Source organism: Chrysemys picta, chromosome 9 (genome assembly GCF_011386835.1).
Source record: "Chrysemys picta bellii isolate R12L10 chromosome 9, ASM1138683v2, whole genome shotgun sequence".
Taxonomy (NCBI): Eukaryota; Metazoa; Chordata; order Testudines; family Emydidae; genus Chrysemys; species Chrysemys picta.
Window position 1 is genome coordinate 93,107,568 of NC_088799.1, and position 22,317 is coordinate 93,129,884.

Sequence of the window (22,317 nt, forward strand, 5' to 3'; positions counted from 1 at the left end):
TGATAAACATCATTTCCATGTCTTCTGAACAGCATTCAGTCATTTTACTGTCTAGTTTTGATCTGCAATTTCAAATTACAGCTACAAATCTTTAAACAATTTTTAAGCCATTTCAGGTTTTGGGCCTCCTTTAAATCCGCTTATTATTACAAAATTGTGCCTCCTTATTTGTCTTTCTTTCTTACTGAGTAGAATAGTTTCTTGAATCAACAGAATTGTTAAAGGACCTACGTAACACAATACTATCAGTCATCATAATACAGAATTAGGGTCCAGATTTTTGACCCTCTTTATAATGTTTATAATTTAGGGAGAAATAGCCTCTCACATTTTAAATCATTACCCAGTGAAAAATCCCTTCATTCCTAGGAATTTAAGAAGTCATAAAGGACCCCCACCAAATGAGTATGTTGTGCTCTCTGACTCCATCTGCTGGCTCAGTCCCACCTGCATTAACTAGCAAACTGTTCCCAGAGCAGATGATATTCCTGGTACACGAAAAAAGAAAGCAAACAAAATAGAACCATTCTCTCCATTACTGCCTTGAAAACACCAAGCTGGAGTAATAATAATAATACTTTGCTCTAGTAGAGCACCTATTATCCACGGACCTTGAAGCAGAGTCAAACATTAATGAATCCTCATTCCAAGGATGGTGAAGATGAGAGATTGAGTGACTGCCCAGGGTCATACAGGCAAACTGTGACAGAGCCAGCAATAGTGCTCAGGTTCCCGGACCCCAACCCTGGCTTCTGAGCCGCAATCACAATAGCGTCCTTCCTCTCTTAGGAAGGAATCAAATGTTGGTTCCGCGATAGAAAAAGCAGCAAGTCTGTAGGGAAAGAACTCTCCGGCTATGTCTACACTATGGACCTTACAGTGACACAGCTGTACCGCTGTAAAGTCTCCCGTGTAGCTGCTCTTTGTGGGTAGGAGAGAGCTCTCCTGCCGGCATAATTAAACCACCCCCAATGAACAGCGTTAGCTATGTCAGCAGGAGAGCCTCTCTTGCTGACATAGTGCTGTCCACACCAGCACTTTCACCAGTGAAACTTATGTTGGGCAGGAGGGTGGTTTTCTCACACCCTTGATGGACAAAAGTTTTACCAACAAAGCACTAGGGTCATGCATCAGAGACGGGATTACAAATCACAGAAATGTAGAGCTGGAAGGGACCTCGAGAAGTCACCACGTCCAGTCCCCTGAGACAGGGCCAAGTAAACCTAGACTTTCCCTCACAGGTGTTTGTCCAACCTGTTCTTAAAAATTTCCAATGATGGGGATTCCACAACCTCTCCTTCAGAGCTTAACTACCTTTATAGTTAGAAAGTTTTTCCTAATATCTAACCTAAATCTCCCTTGCTGCAGATGAAGCCTTCTTGTGCTGCTTTCAGTGGCCACGGAGAACAATTGATCACCATCCTCTTTATAACAGCCCTTAACATATTTGAAGACTATTATCAGGTGCCCCCGTCAGTCATCTTTTTTCAAGATTAAACATGCTCAGGGTTTTTTAACATTTTTCTTTAGGTCAGGCTTTCCAAACCTTTTGTCGTTTTTGTTGCTCTCCTCTGGACTCTCTCCAGTTTGTCCACATCTTTCCTAAAGTGTGGTGCCCAGAAATGGACACAGGACTCCCACCGAGGCCTCCCCAGTGTCACATAGAGTGAGACAATTACCTCCCATGGCTTATATACAACACTCCTGTTAGTACACCCCAGGATATTCGCCTAATGGCAAGTTAAAAAAAAAAAGTAGAATAAAAAATGCTTCACAGCATCCCTTTAATTTCCAATTCGTTATTTGGCTTTTAAAAGACAAGCAACTTCGATTTAGAATTCTCTGCTTGTCTTCAGATATATTGGCCAGCATTCACAAAGGCTTAGTTTACTTCACTAGGTTGTTTATCAGCCAGCAAACCACACAGACTGCTGCTTCTGATTCAGCCAGTGTTTTTTTGTTTTTTTGTTTTGCTTTTTTTTTGTTTTTTGGGGGGTTTTTTTGCTTTAGTATAATTCAATAGGAAATTTCTAACATAACACTTAGCATCCAATTGTTTCCTACATCCCAGCACAGATGGTCCTCAGATCCTTCCCCTTCATCCTCCACAGTAGACCGATCCTTCTGCACTCCACTCACCACCTAGAACATATATCAATGTCTCAATGACCCTTTACAAATCCCATCTCAAGGTCCATCTCTTTCTCCCTGGCCAATGGCTCCTAGCCCTACTTTCCCTATGTTTAGTCATTTTCCCTGAAACGTGGCCAGTGTACCCAGAATCCTCTGCCCTACCACATCTATAGATGCTACTTGTCTGGTGTCTTATAAACCCACTGAGTTGACAGGTATTTGCCGATCCAGATGGCTGTGATCCCACTAAGGAAGGCAGCAGTACACAAATGCACTGTATTGGTAAGACTGAAATTCCTAGTCTTCCCGGTCTTTTCACTGTCCCTTTACTGAATGTGATTATGCCATAATCAAATCTTACAGTCAGTGAAAGTTTTAATGACCAGGACAATAATGAGATATGGTCTGAGAACAGGCTGGGATCAAGGAACTCATGAATTCTGATCCCAGCTGTGACGCCGACTCCACCTGTGGTCTAGGGGCAAATCATTTTGTTTCTGTGCCTCGTTTTTTCTACCTGGATGACAGTACCTCCTTACCTAGCACTTGGGGATGTGAAGATTTACTAATTAATTAATGAAGGCTATTTTGTAAATAAGGCGCATTATTGATGCTGTTTAAATGCTTGCCATGTATCAGCACATCCGTGCACTGTCATTTTAGTTTAATATATTTGTGGCATAAGCTGATTTTCTTCAACTGATGTACCACATAAAGTACTGTGCCTCCCCTCACAATGCCCCACCATTACTTTCTGTCCTACCTAGCCAGGGTTACACAACGAAACAAAAGTAGGTCTTGGTGAATGTAACTTCCCAGTCTGTTTTCATGTGCAGAATCATATTGCGGGGAAACAAAGTTGTAGCACGCAGGAAGGACTCTGGAGCATACACAACCAGAACTATCTCCTGCCGGATCTCCTACAGCAAAGCCAAATTTCGGACTCCTCGGCGAACCAGCAAAAAGTTACCCAGAATAGTCAAGGACCTCAGAACAAATCTGTAAGTAATAAGGTATAGCTTCAAACTGTGTTCATTAGATTCACTGCAATAGCACTTCCCTCCAGTCCTTCCTTTTCCCCAGCAGAGGGGCCAAAGGGTGAAGGGCTTTTAATCCCATGGATCAAGTCTCATCAAGGGTACGTCTTCACTTACCGGAGGGTCCGGTGACAGGCAATCAGTGTTCTGGGATCGATCCCGGAAGTGCTCGCCGTCGACGCCGGTACTCCAGCTCGGCGAGAGGAGTACGCGGCATCGACGGGGGGAGCCTCCATGCCGCGTCTGGACCCGCGGTAAGTTCGGACTAAGGTACTTCGAAATCAGCTACGTTATTAACGTAGCTGAATTTGCGTACCTTAGTCCGAAGTGGGGGCTTAGTGGGGACCAGGCGCAAGAGAAGAGATCTTTGGTCCCCTTGCTTTTCAAAGAGACTTGAACCAGGGGCGACTAGAAAGTCTTGGGTGCCCTAACCCGATCCCTACTTCCTCTCCTGTTTCTCCATCCGTTCCTCTTCTACGTTCCCCTTATTCTTTACTCCCTCCTTTTCCCCCTACACAAACATTAGTATACTTCCCCTGCACTCCATTAGTATACGTCTTCTCTTTTCCCATGGTGCTAATGCTCTTAGATTGCTGCCTTCAACCCTGTCCTAGGGTGCTATCTTTTCTACTCATCCTCTCTTTGCTGTGCCGATGGTGCAAATCAGCAACATCAAAGGAACATCACCAGCACTGCCAGGTGAGGGATCACATTAATGGTGCAAATAAGTAATAACTCTCTCAAGAGACGGGTCTTTAAAACAGGCCAGGGTTGCTACAACAGCATCCTCTGGCTGCAGAGAGGTTTGAATAATGTCCTACTTCAAATCAGACAGCAGGGAGTGATCTAAAAGCAAGGTGTCTGTTTCTCTCTCTCTTCCCCTAGGGACCAATTAGTTCACTTCTATGCTGTATCTTGTCATAACTCTTTGCTCAGGCTTCCTGCATTGTAGTTCAATTTGTACCACAAACTCGCGCTTCAGAATTGTTGCTTATATCTAATTATGTCAAGTACAGTTTCATATAAACCTCAGAGAGCTTTCTGGTTACCAACAGTGATATGCAATATCTGTTCCCTGCTATCAACTTCTGAAGTGAAAGCCGACCTTATTTTTCATTGTAGACATCAAGTGCTGAAAGTACGCCCTCAAAGGGCAGTTCATCATCTACAACATCCTTTACTTCGTTCATAGATCCTAGACTACTACAAATCTCACCTCCCAGCAGTCCAGCAGGACCTCCTTGTAGCTCTCGTGAGTATGCTTGCTCCTATCGTAAAATGCATCATGCCTGGCTCTTTTGCAAAAAGCACCAGGCTTAATTCTTGGAAATTAAGATTGGAATTTTCTGGTGACTTTTTGAAACTCTAAATCAGGGGTGGGCAAACTTTTTGGCCCGAGGGCCACATCTGGGTATGGAAATTGTATAGTGGGCCATGAATGCTCACAAAATTGGGGGTTGGGGTGCAGGAGGGGGTGATGGCTCCAGCTGGGGGTGCGGACTCTGGGATGGGGCCAGAAATAAGAAGTTCAGGGTGCAGGAGAGGGCTCTGGGCTGGGGTGTGTGGGGAGGGTGGGGACTTCAGCTGGGGGTGCGGGCTGTAGGGTGGGGCTGGGGATGAAAGGTTGGGGGTCAGGAGGGTGCTCTGGGCTGGGACCGAGGGGTTCAGAAGGTGGGAGGGGGATCAGGGTTGGGGTGCGGGAGGTTCTTAGGGGTGCAGGCGCTGGGCGGCGCTTACTTCAAGCAGCTCCTGGAAGCAGCGGCATGTCCCCACTCTGTCTCCTACGCAGAGGCGAGGCCAGGCAGCTCTGCGTTCTGCCCCATCCACAGGCGCTGCCCCTGCAGCTCCCGTTGGCTGCGGTTCACGGCCAATGGGAGCTGTGGGGGCGGCACTTGGGGTGGGGGCAACGTGCAGAGCCCCCTGGCTGCCCCTACGTGTAGGAGCCGGAGCAGGGACATGCCTCTGCTTCCGGGAGCCGTCCAGAGCCACGGCACCTGTGGAGCAGGGCAAGCCCTGGACCTTGCTCCCCAGCGGGAGCTCAAGGGCCGGATTAAAATGTCTGAAGGGCCGGATGTGGCCCCCAGGCCGTAGTTTGCCCAACTCTGCTCTAAATCCATGTTAATAGTGCTGGATTTCATTGCACTGCTTCTGCCCAGGTTCCCGATGAAGTGTGCATTGCTCTGTTCTTGTGTTAGCCCAATGCATATTCATGAATACATCCGAAACTGTGCAGACATATGGTTCTACCTCATGCTACGTTAAGTTTTGCAGAAATTATTCCCTGGGTGTTGAAACATGCAGCTCTCTGGAGTTGCTTTCAAATTGCACTAAACAAGTCATGTGTGAGGTGTGACCAAGGTGTGAGACATTTTTCATGACTCCCTGTGTCTTTTCTTCCAGCATCTAGCCCCAAAGCAGAGCCTATTAGGAGAGGGAATGCAAGGAAAGGCTCTGTTGTCAATGTCAACCCGACAAATATCCGGCCACAGAGTGACAGTCCAGAAATTCGCAAATACAAGAAGAAATTTAATTCCGAGATCCTGTGTGCTGCTCTGTGGGGTAAGCTTAGAAATAAAGAGGCATCTGTCTAGTTAGAAAACAGAGGGACAATGTGTTTCTGACAATATAGGCGATGCTGAGATTTTGCATTTGTATTGCACCTCTCATCCCAAAGTGCGGGAGGGATAGCTCAGTGGTTTGAGCACTAGTCTGCTAAACCCAAGCTTGTGAGTTCAATCCTTGAGGGGGCCATTTAGGGATCTGAGGTAAAAATCTGTCTGGGGATTGGTCCTGCTTTGAGCAGGGGATTGGACTAGATGACCTCCTGAGGTCCCTTCCAACCCTGATAGTCTATGAACTATTTACCAACAGCACCACTCAAATGAAGCCACCTTAGAGGTGGAAGGTGCCAGCCAGATGAATCTCCATTGCAGAACATTCTGTGCAACAGGGTGGGAGGACATTTTGGTGAAGGCACTAAATTAAAATCTTTCTCACTGAAAGAGCCAAGAGCTCATCATACCCTTCCAGAACATCAGGACCTGGGTTTTTAAAACCTTGCCAGTAGGTTTCCCACACAGTAAGCCACACAATATTTTATGAATCTTGCTTAGCTGAATGAAGTGCTGAATTGATTGTGCCAAGCTTTCCCAAATATCAGGTTCTGGGGAGTGGAGATAATGCCACACCTGAAGCTGAATGGGTTAAAGCCAGTGGTTCTCAAGCTTTCCACACTACTGTCCCCCTTTCAGGAGTCTGATTTGTCTTGCGTTCCCCCAAATTTCACCTCACTTAAAAACTACTTGCTTACAAAATCAGACATAAAAATACAAAAGTGTCACAGCACACTAGTACTGAAAACTTGCTGACTTTCTTACCATATAATTATAAAATAAATTAGAATATAAATATTGTACTTACATTTCAGTGCAGCGTACATAGAACAGTTTAAACAAGTCTTTGTCTGAAATTTGAGTTTGTACTGACATTGCTAGTGCTTTTTATGTAGCCTGTTGTAAAACTAGGCAAATATCTAGATCAGTTGATGTACCTCCTGGAAGACCCCAGAGGTATGTGTACACCTGGTTGAGAAGCACTGGGTTAAGCCATCCCCTCACATATGCTACATATTCCATAGATCAGTGGTTCTCAAACTCTTTTTTTCGCAGACCACTTGAAAATTGCTGAGGCTGTCAGCGAACCACTTAATGATCTTTCCAAATGTTGTTTTTACCATTAGCTAACTCTTGTAAAGTGCTTTGTATGAAAGCACTATATAAAAAAAGTAATAATAATTAACTTTTTTTTCCTACAAATAAAAACACACAACTCATAGTTTAAGATCAGTAGTCTTACCTTTCTAATGTGATGGATGTGCCCTCTCTCGCGCGCCGCAGCAGCCCCCGAGCTGGGGCTGGGAAGGAGGGGGGGTTTCTCCCCCCTGTCCCCTACCGTGGCAGCACCCGAGCTGGGGCTGGGAAGGGGGGATCTCTCCCTCTCTCCCCTGCCGTGGCAGCCCCTGAGCTGGGGCTGGGCAGGAGGGAGGGGTCTCTCCCTCTCTCCCCCACCGCGGCAGCCCCCAAGCTGGAGCTAGGAAGGAGGTGGGGGTCTCTCCCTCTCTCCCCCGCCGCAGCAACCCCCGAGCTGGGGCTGGGCAGGAGGGGGTCTTTCCCCTGCCACAGCAGCCACGGGCCTCTTTCTCTAGCCACTGCAGCCCTGCACATCCTAAATTCCCCCCATCCCCTCTTCTCACCCCACGGCCCCCACCACCTATTCCCTCCAAGGCCACCACCTCACCTTACACGTGCGTCTTCTCCAGGGTCCAGGCACCTAATTAGTGGAGCCACACCTGCGCGGCTCCACTAATGAGGTGGGTGGCCCTTCATTCTCTTGTGCGCGGCCGCCCAGGCGCGCACCTTAGAGGGAACTATCCGTGGACCACCTGAATGGAGCTTGGGACCAGTTTGAGAACCTCTGCCATAGTCTTTCTATGGGTATCGTCTCTAGAAGCTAAAACAGATTGAGACATCAATTCTATAGGAGGCTGAACCCCCTCGACTCCCACAAATTTCTCAAGAGGTACTCAGCACCTTACAGGATCAGGCACTTACAGAGAGAACCCAGTGGGTATAAATCAGCACAGATGTACTGACTCCAGGGGAGCTACTCCACTCTAGCCCAGTTGTGGACAGGGCCCGCATTTCCTAGCGCCTTCGCTCTGAAATAGTTTTAATCATCCATCTGTTTTAGGAGAAGAAAGAAGATGAGCTCTGTGGAGCTGACACAATATTTACCTCCAGTCAGCTTGAGTCTCGCATGAAAAACAAAATAAATGAATGAAATAGGGGAAACGCTATCCAAAGGAAATGCGGATTTCCAGTTTACAGTTTCAGTTTTGTTTAATGCATGTTTAAAGGAGGCCAAGATTTTAAATTAAGAACAGAACAGCGTAGCAAAGTCTGTAATTACATGTACGCTGAGGTTGAACAACGCCAGGTCCTCATCGGAGCTTTGCCAGTAGAAACGATGGTTTTGTGCAGTATGATAGCTTATGCCATTTTATTTCCACTACCACATACTGATTAGGAACCTTACCAATCATGCCAGCCAAACTGAATCCCCATCCAGTGGGTGTCAGTTCATGTCAGCAGCCCATTGGAGCCTTCACTTCAGAATAATTAGATTTCAGATGGATTCATTCCATTAATTTGGCATTCGAAAGCGTCTTTATGAAACACGGAAAATTTCACTCCTGAACAATCCACTTCCTGGCATCATTTGTTCCTTTTCTAGTGTGCCCCGTGCTTGGGACTGTTACCCCTCATTGAATTTGAGGTTGGAGGTGGTTCATAGATTTTAAGGTCAGCAGGCACCATTATATTGTCTAGTCTGACCTCCTGCGTAACGCAGGAGCATTAGTGGAGTTGGAGGTTTTGCGATAGTCACAGTCTGCTTTTGGGATCACAAAGCAGTTTAAATCCACGTTGACTTCAGGGGGACTACTCATGCTTAAAGTTACATGTGTACTTAAGTACTTAGCTGGATTGGGGCTTTATTGCATTTTGAAGGAGTGAGAATTTTGTAATTCACTTTTCACAAGGTCATCTGCATAGTGCCAGATAATATATCTGAGGCAGCTAAAATAAGGAAGTCCAAAGCAGAGTCAGTTATAGATAAGCAATTAATGCTGAAATGTGCTATGACTCAGTAGACAATTTACAGTGGTTTTTATGTACAAACAGGAGTAAATTTACTGGTGGGGACGGAGAATGGGTTATGGCTGCTGGACCGAAGTGGACAAGGAAGGGTTTACTCGCTGATCACAAGGAGACGATTCCAGCAAATGGATGTTCTGGAAGGACTCAATGTGCTAATCACCATATCAGGTTTGTTCAGTGTCTAAAAGTATCTGACCCACTTTATAAATTATAAAGAGGAATTAGGTTATGAATTAGGTTATCGACTTTCCTCTTGTAGGACAAAGCAGGACAATTGTTTTTGCTAATAGGAAAGCACTCTTTGGATCTCCAATATTTGCATCCTCCTTCCAGATTCAGCTGTGACCTGGGATCTGCCATTACATGCTTAATGTGTAAAATGGTTTGTGGGATATAAAAATGTTTAAAACTGACTGCTTCCCATCATTTCATTGCTGCTAAGGAAGTCTGTGTTTGGTTAATTGTTTATATGACATGTGAGCATCGCTCTAAGCAGATTTCCATCCAAAACATTGTTACATCACATCAATGTATGGCTGACAAGAGGGCAAACGAATCATGTGGGGCCCTACGCTGCAAGTGCTGAGGTCCTCAGCTCCCATTGGTTGCCATGGCAGCTGAGAACGCTCAGCACCTCACAGGATCGGGCCCTTGATGGGAAGATTGGAATAACTTCTATTTATACACAGGTTGGACACAGTGCATTTGGCATAGCTGAAGTCCATGCTTCCCAGATTCGCTCGTTCTGACTTTCCACGTGATGCAGCATCCCTTTTGAGCCTCTCTCTTGACTCTAAATTGCTATTTGCCTTATATAGGTCTAAAAACAAAATTAAAAAGACTTCCTGAGATAAGGAATCACGAAATAACCCCCCTCCCCCCGTCATAAGGTTCACTCACTGGTGGTGGCGCCTCCTCCTGGTGGCTCTGAGGATTAGCTCTTGCCAGGCGCTGCCCTCCTCTGATGGTGTCGCTACCCGTCGTCTCTTTTACCCTGAGGCCCCTCTTATTCCCGGAGCTGCAGCTTCCTGTTTGTGGCTTGACCCTCCCACTTAGTTCCTCTCCTTCCAGGCAAATCAAAGTCCTTCCAGACCAGCTGGCTGGCTGGTGTGGCCAACGCCCTGCACACTTCCCAGTGGCTGGCAGGGGACCCCAGGCTCACCCTCTACACTGGGTTCCAGGCCAGGGTTCCTATGACAAGCAGCCAAGGTCTGTACGGTCCTACCCCTTGCTGCTGTTTCCCTGGGGTTCGTCCTCCTTATCTGGCTTCCCCCTCTTTCTGGGTTTGCCAGACCAACCTCCCTCCTCCCAGGCAGTGACTGTAGACTACTTCCTTCTGGCCCCTTGCTGCTCTCAGTTTCTGGGCTTTATACAGCCCCCTCCTGTTCCTGCCCAGCTGCGCCCATTTCCAGTGAGTGGCCTGCTCCCTGTCTCCTCCTTCAGGTGCAGCCTGGGCAGTTAATTGGCCTGCCTAGCCCTTCAACCTCTCCAGGGCTTGTGTGGGATGGGCACCTCATCACACCCTCCTACAGAAATCAAAAGAAAATAGGTGCCTACAATGAAGGCTGACAATGAATTGGAACTGACAAAACTCCCCCATCCAGAATGGCTTTTCCAGACCATGTCTGTAACATTCCCTTCAGAGTGGTGTGACAGATGTCAGATGTTCTACTCTCGCATCAGGCCTGGGCCTAGGGGCAGCCATTCTGTGGGTGTAAGGGAAAAGCTTTGTGTGAAGTATGAAGATTGGGAAAAGAGGAAAAAATAAGTACGGGTGTGCAACACCCACAATGCAATCGATGTGTCAGTCCCGTGGCGGACATCGGCACCACATGGGGTCTCCTCTTCTGCACTGCTGGCCTCATGTCTCACGTGAAACGACACAAATCTCTTTGCACTCTGGGTCATAATAGACCCAGAGGCTGAATGTAAGAGGTTTGTACTGCTCTGAAGTAAAATGGGATGCCTCTTTTTCTGATCTGTGCATGTCAGGCAAAAAGAATAAGCTGAGGGTGTATTATTTATCCTGGCTGAGAAACAAGATTTTGCGCAATGATCCAGAGGTGGAGAAGCGGCAAGGCTGGGTGTCCGTGGGAGACTTGGAAGGCTGCGTGCACTACAAAGTCGGTGAGTCTTGTTCCTAGGCAGCGCTACACAGTTCTCCTTTCCTATCTGATCCCACGTATTGACCACGTTTTCCTTCACCCTTATTTAAAAATTATACCTGGGCTTGGACATTGCTTCAAACCTACGTGCAGTACATCACGGACGCCCCACTCCCTTTAATTCCACATTGCTCCTCCCTTTGCAGCCTGCGAAGGCTGGCTGAACTGAAAGGCAGGACACTTCTGTTGCTCAGCCAGTGATTTCAACATTCTGGGGTTGGCTGGCATCCTCATTGGTAGTGACATTTTTCACCTCCGTCATACCATCTCCTCTTCTGGCCCCGAGTACCTGCACGGTAACAGTATCAATGGGATGCCTGCAGGTGATTGACTAGGATGGGTGTCCCACAATCCGTCCCTGTCCCTATATTGTATAACCCCTAAATATACATATCAACGTTATACTTAAGTATGCAATAAAATGTGACCATCACTGAAATATCATCTGGCTTTTATTCGGCTTCTGCATAGAGCACCTTTGAAGATGAACACCAGTATGTGTGACAGTCATTATTACTTTAGCACTTAAGATATTTCAGTGATGCATGCTATAGCAGAACATAAAATAGGTTTGACTGTATTAAAAGACGCTATATTATAGTTGTGTTTTCCCAAGCAATATAGCAAACTAATGTGTGGGTGGGAGAGTGGTTGGGATGGGGTGGTCTTTGCCTTATACTCTGTTTTATTGCTTTGCTTTTACAACACGGTGCTTTAAAATTGGCATCGTTTAGAATGAAATCGGAGATCGAAAGCTAAATAGATCCGTGTGAACATATAGTTACTTTCTTTGTAATTCTAGTGCAACTGCATTTATTTTCAACTCTAATGGCTCATTTTTAGGTTTTATAAAGAACAGTGTACATCAATGTAAATGTACACTTGTTTGCAGCTTCTGGGAGGAGGGACATGAGATAGAAAATACCTTAAGTAATTTGACAAAAGACTCTCGGGGAGCCAGAAAAACTCTAACATCTGGAGAACTCCCTGCAAACCTCAGACAAAAAGCCTCTCTGCACCTTGACATTTCCAGTTTACCAAAATGTGGTCATGTCTACAGGAGCTGTGCGGATGCCCTTGGACTTTGCAGACAGCATCCCCTTCTCAACTTTGACCTTCAGCAAAATGCAATGTGTTCCTCTCTCTCCGTACTCAGATAGACAGGGATTGTCTCTGTTGCTTTGCCGCTTTGGAAGAGCAGCGGCTGCTATTTGCAAATCCTTGTATATTCTGACCGTTGTCCTTAAGGGCACCTTTCCTGTAAAGAACAAGAAAAGGCTGTCTTTTATTTTCTCTGCGTAGGTTGGCCTTTCTCATCAGTATACCATCCTCGTCCAGCCCCACCCCTTCACCCAGCTGCTATTATGTGTTGTGCCTGTGTGAAATGGGCTGAGCACACCCTTACTCCCCCAGAAATGATTCTTACTTAACTCGAGTAACACCTGCGTCTTTTTTAAACCTGACTGTAATTTGCCTCACAGACACTGAATGTAAAAGGAGGCAGAAACGTGTAGGAAAGCAACACCCTTGTGGCCTGTTCTATTTCCGAGGGAAATGCTCATGTCTGGCAGAATTAAAATAAAACAGACCAAAAAAGCTGTAATTTTCAGTGCCCGGCTCTGCGTTTACTGTTCATAAACCCAATGTGAGTTTAACCAACTCAAAGAAATCGATCCTCTCTGAAATGCTCGTTGAGCTCGACACATGGGGAGGCCACCGCCAACACACACGCTGAGATGAGAATAAAGCCTTTAGAGCTCCGCGAAAGAGCTCAGCAAACCGCTGGCCCTCCTTTTGTAGCCTAGAAGATATCACAACGTGCGCTTGATAGCGTCGCTAAGTAATGCCGGTGGGGGTCTGTTGTGTGACAGAAAATCCTTTCAAAAAGCAATTGTCTGTGGAAGAGTTTGCACCACTGTTTATCCGATGATTTCCCCAGCCTCTAGCAGCGATTTGAGGCCATCTTGCTGGCTAGAAGCAGAAGTGGATGATCGAGACCATTATGGCAGGCTTTTTGTTATTTGTTCGTACAGCACCTCGCGTGATGGGCCTGGGGGCCTCCCTACACTCCTGCAGTACCCACACTAAACCAAATGAATAAGAAACATAACCAAAAGAGTATGGAAGTGGGGATGATGTCTTATGCCCATTGCCATAAAGCCACGATAGAGCCCTTAGCTTTTCTGAGAATGGGAATAATAGACTTGCTTAGTTGATAGGGGCAGTGTGAAGACTAATTCATTAATTTTTGTTATACTGCTTTGAGATCTGTACAGCAAAGGTGCTATAGAACGGCCCAGCTCAGTGCCCATTGAAGGTAATGGAATGAGTCCAATAATGGGCATTGGATCAGGCACTAGGTACAAGATATCACTATTATAATTGTTAAGCATTCATGCCGGAAATCTGACTGTAGAGTTTCTTGTCCAACCCTGGAACAGAAAATTATCCTCTGATCTGTATACATGGAGTCTAAAAGCTTTGACTTCCCATCACGAATACTAGTAATGAACTGCTTGCCAACACTGCACAGATCTTTCTGTGCCTCAGTTTACCCATCTTTAAAATACCACCTTTGTAAAGAATTTTGAGCAGCAGATCACGGTATAGGCCCAAGTGTAGACTTCAATAAAATAATAATTTTGCATTGCTTCCTTCCTCTCTTGGGTCTGTATAGTGACCCCGTAGGCTCCAATCTTGTATTCACTTATGAATGTGAGTAACTTCAACACATACAAAAGTACTTGCAGGAACAGGGCCTTAGATCGAGTGTTTTGGGGGCACTGACCTGTCTTGATTGTATGTAAGGTAGCTAGCGTACATTTGGGTGATAAATAAATATTAATAATAGCAATAAGCATTTGCCGTGTTACTGAAAGTCATTGAACTGTAGGTTCAAAGTAAAAAAGAGATTCTTTACAAGTAGTTGTTAAATATCAACGACCAGCGTCCAATCCCATTACTCAGTGAACAGTACCTTACTCCAAAAATAGTCCCATTGAAATTATTGGGTGTGATTAAGGGCATCGGACTCTGAACTCTAAGTATTTTTGATTTGTATGGGCCATCTGAAACCGAAATAATTGTTCCTTTTGTATTGTAGTGAAATATGAAAGAATCAAATTTCTTGTTATTGCTTTGAAAAGCTCTGTGGAGGTGTATGCTTGGGCTCCAAAGCCCTATCACAAATTTATGGCTTTTAAGGTAAGACCTCATCTTGGTTTAAAGATATCATTAGCACCCGCTGTTTTACCCCCCACCGACTGCTCCAGATTTTGTTGCTTTGTGTAACATTTATTTTTAATTTAGGAGCAAATGAGTAAACTTTTTTTTAATTGAGATCATTTTGATCACCATGCAAATGCCACATGTCAAATTGTCTCTTAAACATTGCAGACATGCTTTTACTAACAATCAACAATTGTTTAAAACATCTTGTCTAAAATATGTGTTTGGACACACAAGCAAATGAACTGCCCCAAAAGTAAGGGGAAATAATTCCTAAGAGTTGGCTTTTCAAAAGTGCTCAATGTTGGTCTAATACCCTATAAAAATCGGGGGGGGGGGGGGTTAGAGCACCTAAAGGAGTTAGGAACTTTATGCAAGTCAATAGGAGTTGGATACCTGACTTCCCTTAGGATTCTTTAATCCTAAAATCCCAGCCCTTGAGATCAGTAAGAAAGGTCCCATTGACTTCAGTGGGAGCAGAATATAGCCAGCACTGAGCACTTCTGGAGATGTCACCTGAAATTAATCAAATTTAGCACAGAAATTTGACTGATGGCCATCGTGCTCAGCTATATAATTCAGCTTCTAGTTTACAAAATCAGTAAGGTACTGTCAACAAAATTGAATTTCAAGTATGAGGAAAGAAACACCTAAACCTTTCCTTGGAATCAAGATAATTGTGACAGAGACTGAACAAACTTTTGGGTTTCATCCAAAATAAACAGTAGAAAGTTGATTGGAGCAGAACGTTACTCTGAGTCAGGAAATCGCAAACTCAGATCTTTGATTAACAGAGAAATGAAATAAGAATGCTGAAGTACTAGAAGATGGCATGGCTCAGACAAGGGACAAATTTTGTTTGATTTATCCAGCAGTTCATGGGACTAATCACCTGAGTTAGATAAGCAGATACTAGCTGTAAGGCCAAATTCTGCCCTTAGATATAGAATCATTGGGATTACAATTGTAGAAGAGAATTTGACCCTGTGTCTGGTATAGGGATGTATTTTTAGTAAACTGGCTCTTTACAAGATACATTAGAAGTAGTAATTCCTTTGTCTTCAGTATATAATTAATATGTCTAATTAACAGATCATTGAATGTACTAATGTACAATAAACTAGGGTCAGGATATAAAGTGCTGCCTAGGAATATCTTTACAGCTCCAGTATCTTTTGAGGTTTCGGTACGTTTAACCTCACACCTTCCTCTGTTATTCTTTTACACTTCTCAGTAACTTGCACCTTTTGATGAAGAACATTCCGTTGTAACACAGGAACAGGGACACCGATGTAAATGTGACATATAACTACCCAGTTTTTGAGTTCTAGTAAATATTGAAAAAGGTCATATTTATAAATGTAAAAATAACAAACCCAGAAACCAGCGACTCCGTTAGCAGTTACTATATTCAGAATGGGTTTATAATTTTATCTGACTTTTCTCTTTCCAGTCATTCACTTCACTTCATCACAAACCACTGTCAGTTGACCTGACAGTTGAAAATGGACAAAGATTAAAAGTGATCTATGGCTCACAAGTGGGATTTCACGCTATCGATGTGGACTCTGGGTCTGTGTATGACCTGTACTTGCCAACTCATGTAAGATATTACTTCCTAAGGCTGAAATAATTAAGTTGTTTCCTTATTTATTCCTCATGGCTATAGGTTAATGGTGATTAGATCAGTGGTTTGGATCTAGGTTATCTTCTAAGAACATGTATAATTTAGGCTAGCCAACAAAATGTTAGTGTTCGGACACTTTAGAAGCACCATGCAGATGGACCCCTGTGCTCACAGTAGGTCTCTGTGCAGAGACAGCAGTCCACTAGTAGGGATTTCTATGCAGAACTGGGGTCTAACTACAAAATGAGCCAAAGCAAATCCCCTGAACTTTGGGGAGATTTGATTCCAGATCTAAACTTTATCGTCTGTGCTCCAAACTTTTTACTCTTTTTATATGTAATCCTCCCCCCTCCCACTCTACATCTTTCAACACAGAGAAACCCACTCCTATGGCATCTTATCTCTGGAAACCCAGCTGAAGACCAGCCCAACTCCCAGGCACCCGAACAAGCAGCGCCTGCCAAACTATGCCAATGCAGTAAATCTAGTAGTTACAATGATGTTAATTTTGTAAACTCATTTGCATTAAAATGTAACTTATGTAGATACCTAGTTGTTGAAAACAATTATTTCTGTTGGTCCACTTGCTAAAGACCCATGTTATTTTTATATGTGGCCTAAAGTGATTTCTTTCATCTAACAGCTAGTAGCGTCATTGATTATGGCACCATTCAAAGTTCACACTAGTTTATAAGTCTAACCAGGATTGCCTGCCCACTGCATGTGTAATTTGGTTGCTAAGCATGGCAAATGATTTCTTGTCAAAGAAATAATTAGCACAATTGATAAAAGGTAAGGGACAAGGTGAACCTTTTTAAAGGATTTAGTTTTGCAGCACACTTCAGATATAATGATGTACATCAGGAAAGATATTTCCCAGGTGAACGCCCTGAATATGGGGCACCTGTAGAAGAACTGTGACTCCCTTTTGTGCACTCTTCCACTGTAAGTCAGCGTGTGCTAAAAATACTTTTTCCCTCAAGAGTCTTGGATCAGAAATAAATGTGCTGCTACAGTGGGCTGTATCTGTTGGAGTATTTTGTTATTTTGGGGACTGTCTGATAGATGATAATTATCACAAGGAGGTTTTCAGCGTTGGCAGCTCAGACTTACTTTAATCTAACAGACTGAATTGAGACACGCTTGCTTTCTGTGCCCTCTTTTCCCTGTTCCCTCTCTCTCTCTTTCTCGTCTGCTTCAATTGCTCATGAGAATACCAAGGCAACGCATTAAAATTGCTCTCCGACTCTGGATACCCGTTTTAGTGTTACGGATAGTAGTTGCGGAGACACGGACTCAAGTGGTTGGCCTGAGTGTATTCAGTTCGGCAAGTACAGCTTCCGTGCTTCTTTTCTGTTTATTGTGCCATGACAGTGTGCATACGTGTATTGGGTTGAAAAAGAAAAGATACGTGTGTTATTGGTTGTGAAAAATGACGCTCCACTTGTCTGTCTCTTCCTGTGGAAATGCTGATTGCAAGGATATTTCATTGTTTACATAAAGGGAAAAGATCCTGTTAGTGTTTTAGAAATGCTTAGTTATTGTTTTGTTTTTTGTCTGAAAGTACTTGCCATAAAATCTCCACCTCCATAGCTCTATGCTTCTTATAAATCCTTTTGCTCTTGGGAAGTGTGTTGGCTGGTGTGAGAGAGATTCTGGGTCCCATTCTGCTGTTTGATTGTTTTATTGCGTGCAATGCATCGTTCCTGTGGTGCAGGTGTAAAATGTAAACCCAATATATTTGAAGTAGCACTTTCTATGTTTAAGGACACTGTATGCGAAGCAGGGAAAGACCTTGCAGAGATGTTCGCATTTAGAAAGCTCAGGTGATTCTTTCAAACTACCATAAATATTAGCATCAAAAGTGCTAATGAATCATTGTTTTAGCTCATGAGTTATGTTAGGTGTTCATCACAGAAAATGGAAGTGTTGGGTTCCTAGAATAGGGAAGTCGAGTAAGTTGTCTCCCATCCTCTTCTAAAATCATCTTTGAATTAAAATACGGCTCACACTCCTGTCACTTTATATACCAGCATTTCGTGAACAAGTCAATAAATCTCATTGTATCTCTCGGATGCTCCTTGGCTTCTTTATACCAAGTAATACTTGTAAATATAAAGTGAAAAATTGAACAATGACTTTTCTACAAACCTAGCATAATAATATCTAAAAGGGGGGAAATATAATAGCCCTTTTCAGCTAGCAAAATATACAGCCCATCATAAACCAGGTATTTACTTTCTGTGAGCGGTGAGTCAGTTGTTTTTATTGCTCTGCCAAGATATTTAGATGGATATAGGCACTAAAATTGCAGTCCATTTTCTGATATAAATCTTAATAAAATACGATTTCAGATCCAGGGGACTATTCACCCACATGCCATTATTATCCTCCCTAATACCAATGGAACAGAACTTCTACTCACCTATGAAGATGAAGGAGTCTACATTGATATATATGGGCACTTCACAAAGGAAACTGTTTTACAGTGGGGAGAAATGCCAGCATCTGTAGGTAAGTATGAAAAACAGCACTGTGTTGAATGTAAGATCCTGTTGTATGAAGTCTGAGTTCCTTATTAGGTTTGTGACCATGTGAAAGGGGTTGATGGCACATTAAAACAGATTTCTAATGAGCAGATAGATATACGTGTATTTCTGTACATTCCTGAGCCAATCAATGATTATAAAAGGGTCTCTACATTTGTTTATGGCATAAACACCATGAAATGAATACAAAGGGTTTACTACACCGTCAGAGATTGTATACGAGGATGCAGGCCTTCCAATAGGTATATTCTTGTGTCAGGTAGTCATTTTCGTGGGTTACAAAGGAATGAAAAAGTGCGGCTGTTTCCTACTTTGAATCTTTCATATCCACGGTATTTTGTAGAGAAATTCACAATATGTAGAAAGTACAGTAATTTAATGGGTCTGTAACCATAACATCCTATCAAATTGTCCTTTATTTTTATCATCCATTCAAAGTACAACAGATTAGATATGGCGTTAGATGGGTTATCAGGCTATCCATGTTTTCATCCGGCCTCACAAATGCTAAAAAGGAGGGTCTGATTATTTTTCATCGGGACTGTTTTTTTTGTTTAGGTTTCCAGTTGTTAATGTTGTAACTAAGAACAAAGAAAACCCACCTCTGGCAGGTTTTTGCATTTGTAAATTTCACCTGATTGGCTTTCTATTTCTGTGAATTCTTATTTTTCTTCATTTATTTTTTTTTAAGTCACAAGCAAATCATAGCAAAACTGACCTAATTCATTTCTCATACTGGTGTAAATCTGGAGTTACTCCATTAAATTGGTAGAATTACATCAGAGGCCCATCTTTTCTAGAGGGCTTCCAGCCACCCTTGAGAGCGTGAGACCCACCTCTGCCTTGAACTCAGATGCCCGCATGGTACCATATTCACTGTGCTGCCACCATAGCTCTGAGCAGCAAAACCACTTTAAGAATCATTTTAAGAATAGGTTCACTTTTGTATATATTAAAGCCAGGTCTACACTAAAAAGTTAGGTCAACCCAGCTACATTGCTCCAGGGGTGTGAAAAATCCACCTAGTTAAGCCAACCTGACCCCTGGTGTAGACAGTGCTAGGTGAATGGAAGAATTCTTCTATCAACCTAGCTACCACCTCTCGGCAAGAAGGATTAACTACAGTGACCGGAGAACCCCTTGCTTCACTGTAGTAAGTGTCTACACTGCAGCTGCAGCATTTCTAGTGAAGGCATAGCTTCAGGCTTGGTCTACATTTATATGTGCGTAGCCATGTCGGTCAGGGGTATGAAAAAACCACATGCCTGACCAACATAGCTAGGCCAACAACCCCCCATGCTCACACACACACACAGCGTAGACACAGCTATACCAACAGACTAGATACTGTACATTCCTTCTCCTCTGACAAATAGTATCCTCTTCATTTTCCAACCCAAATATTAAGCTGCAGGGTAAAATTAAAACACATCAAGTACATCCGCCTCTATGCTGTATTAATGTTTAATGCCGTAGGATACACTGAGCTTCTACATCCCACATGCTAACGTTAGTATGAAACAATCACTGATAAAAGAACCATTACCCAGTATGGTTAGGAAAAGAAAAGTTCTATCTGTGAGTATTGAACCTAATTGGAAGCTGGATTGCAAAATGGAGACAGCAGCCTGCAGGAGATGTGATGCCATGGAAAGTGCATTCCTTTAGCCTGAATTGGAGCTGCATGCTCTTAAGAAGGGCATAACATTACAGTTTAAAAAGCAATCTTAATGTTTCCTCCAAAGTAACATTGGTGCATATATGATCAGCTTAAATATTTAAGCTCTCTTTTCTTCTTCCTATAAATGCGCTCCATTGATTTGCACTCATTTTTCCCCCTTCGGGAAGCAACAAAATTTTAAAGCTGGCTTCATTTATCATCCTGTGGTGTCAAACATTTTCCTGGATCTTGTCTCTAACGATTTTTAAAGCATGGATGAACTTGTAGCTATTATGAGATTGTCTGATTGTATTATTTGAATGTGCGGTAAGTGCCAGCAGTGTTTGGCTCTGTACAAGACATAGTCCTTGTCCCAAGGTGTTTTCTTTTAGAAGATGAACAAAGATCAGACAAAATTACAGAGGGAGCCCCAGAGGCAGAAATACAAGGTGATATATAAGGAACTAAGTGTTTTATTACCTTTAGCTTCAGAAAAGCAGTTGCAGTAAGGTTTGCATGTATGCCAGCTCTTACGGCATGCTCTGAAAAGTGGAGTTCGTGATTTTGGGCATCAGTAGCTGTCTACAAGAATATTCCCATTGAATCCAGGGTTAGCTGGAGATTTTCAAAGGCACAAAGAACAGTCAAGGGCAGTTGTGTGCCTAAATACCCGTTGTGCCTTTGCAAATCCCCCTCCCTCATTGCTTAAAGCGGTGAGACAGCAAACCCACAGAAACATTTAGGTGGCTTGTAAAGATCTACTGTGTACCGGGCATACATGGGGACTACGCTGCTTGGTCACAGGTCGGGATTTCGAGGCAGATCCCCCAAGGGTGTAAACTGAAGTCAGCAGAGTTAAATAGATTTACAACCGCTTTGTGCTAATGAAATGGCAGCTGACATTTCTTCAGGATGCTCTGCTGTGCACTAGAGCAGGGGCGCTCCAACTTTTTCTTCAGGTGGATAGCATCGTAAGAGAAAGATGGCCCGGTGGCTATTCCCCTTCCCATTCAGGATCGCACAACCAGTTCCCCGCCCCTTCACAATCACACAGCATTCTTTGGGTGTCTACAGGAACGGCTTACATGCACAAAGTGACAGCAGGAAAGTATCTGAATGGATTTTTAACTTCTTTTAATGGAGTTTAACAGCTAGGTCAGCAAGGAGAAGACAGCTCTGAGGGACTAATCAGCTCTTCACAGACCACCACCAAGGGCTGTGCAGACAAACAGGGCAGTTTATCCTTGGAAGGAGGGCACTCTTTCTCTCTTCCTCTCCTGCTGGCCAGGACTCAGCCACTGGCCTCCAAACCATCCTTCCAGTCAACCTTAGGCCATCACACTTCCAATATTACTACTACACTGCTGTCTGCTGTGGTCTTGACTATCCCAGCCTAGGGCTTCTTGGAGTAGAAATTGTCAATCATAATGAGTTTGACAGGGGTCTTGTCCTGTGGCACCGGATGTTCCACTTGTGATTGGAGTCAGAGTTCATCTAGAGGCAAACTGACCCAAGCCTTGACGTCCAGCTCAAGCCAAATCCTAAACTTTGGGGGCTTTGAAGAGCCCATTTAGTATTTTCTTTTAAGCGTGCATTTCCCACCAATGCTCCCTCATACTCTTGCTCCTCTGAAATTCTTGGCTCAGGCCAAAAGCATTGAAATATTACGAAACTCAGGTCGCCACATTTCTTGCATGGCCAAACCTAAGAACTTGCAAGTTTCTCGAGAGATCCTGTTCCCTTGAAACTTCCACACTTAACCAGGTTCTGACAACAATCGTTGTGACCTGTGCTGAAGATTTTCCTATTATGAATTTTGACCTCGTTTTTCCAGAGGTGAAAGGCTTGTGTGTTAACTCAGGGTTCTAGCTAGCTGCCACTTGCTTGATTCTAAATATATGGTCTCATTTAACAAAATTATTTTGGATAGTAAACTTCCCTGGTCTATTAGAATATCTTAAGTGATTGAGAAAGGTGGCAAATACTTGCAATATAATTGACAGATCTAGGGCAGGAAAACTAAAAATAGCAGCCTCTTGTAGTCTTTAAGGTGGGACCGGTGTGGCCAATCCATTAATCAGAAATTGGAATGAGGAAACTCAAATCTAGTGGGAAATTAAAATTGTAGAGCTACTCTATCTGTATTTAATTGGTGAGATATTTCAGGTATGTAGGGCTACACACAAATAGAGAGAGTGTGT

General features: G+C 43.7%; 1 protein-coding gene across 5 annotated transcripts in view; it reads left to right on the forward strand.

The window, feature by feature from the left end:
* Positions 1-22,317, forward strand: part of NRK (Nik related kinase) — a 123,214-nt gene that overhangs the window by 96,177 nt on the left and 4,720 nt on the right. For 2 of the 5 annotated variants that reach the window (XM_008169038.4, XM_065556690.1), the window contains 8 exons: positions 2,970-3,134; positions 4,293-4,422; positions 5,571-5,729; positions 8,912-9,055; positions 10,880-11,014; positions 14,156-14,256; positions 15,734-15,883; positions 18,262-18,421. In XM_008169038.4, coding sequence (XP_008167260.2) covers positions 2,970-3,134; positions 4,293-4,422; positions 5,571-5,729; positions 8,912-9,055; positions 10,880-11,014; positions 14,156-14,256; positions 15,734-15,883; positions 18,262-18,421 — 1,144 coding nt within the window. Of the gene's footprint in view, positions 1-2,969; positions 3,135-4,292; positions 4,423-5,570; positions 5,730-8,911; positions 9,056-10,879; positions 11,015-14,155; positions 14,257-15,733; positions 15,884-16,282; positions 16,923-18,261; positions 18,422-22,317 lie in introns of those variants that run through there. The other 3 variants (XM_042851103.2, XM_042851102.2, XM_065556689.1) reach the window with 3 other exon arrangements.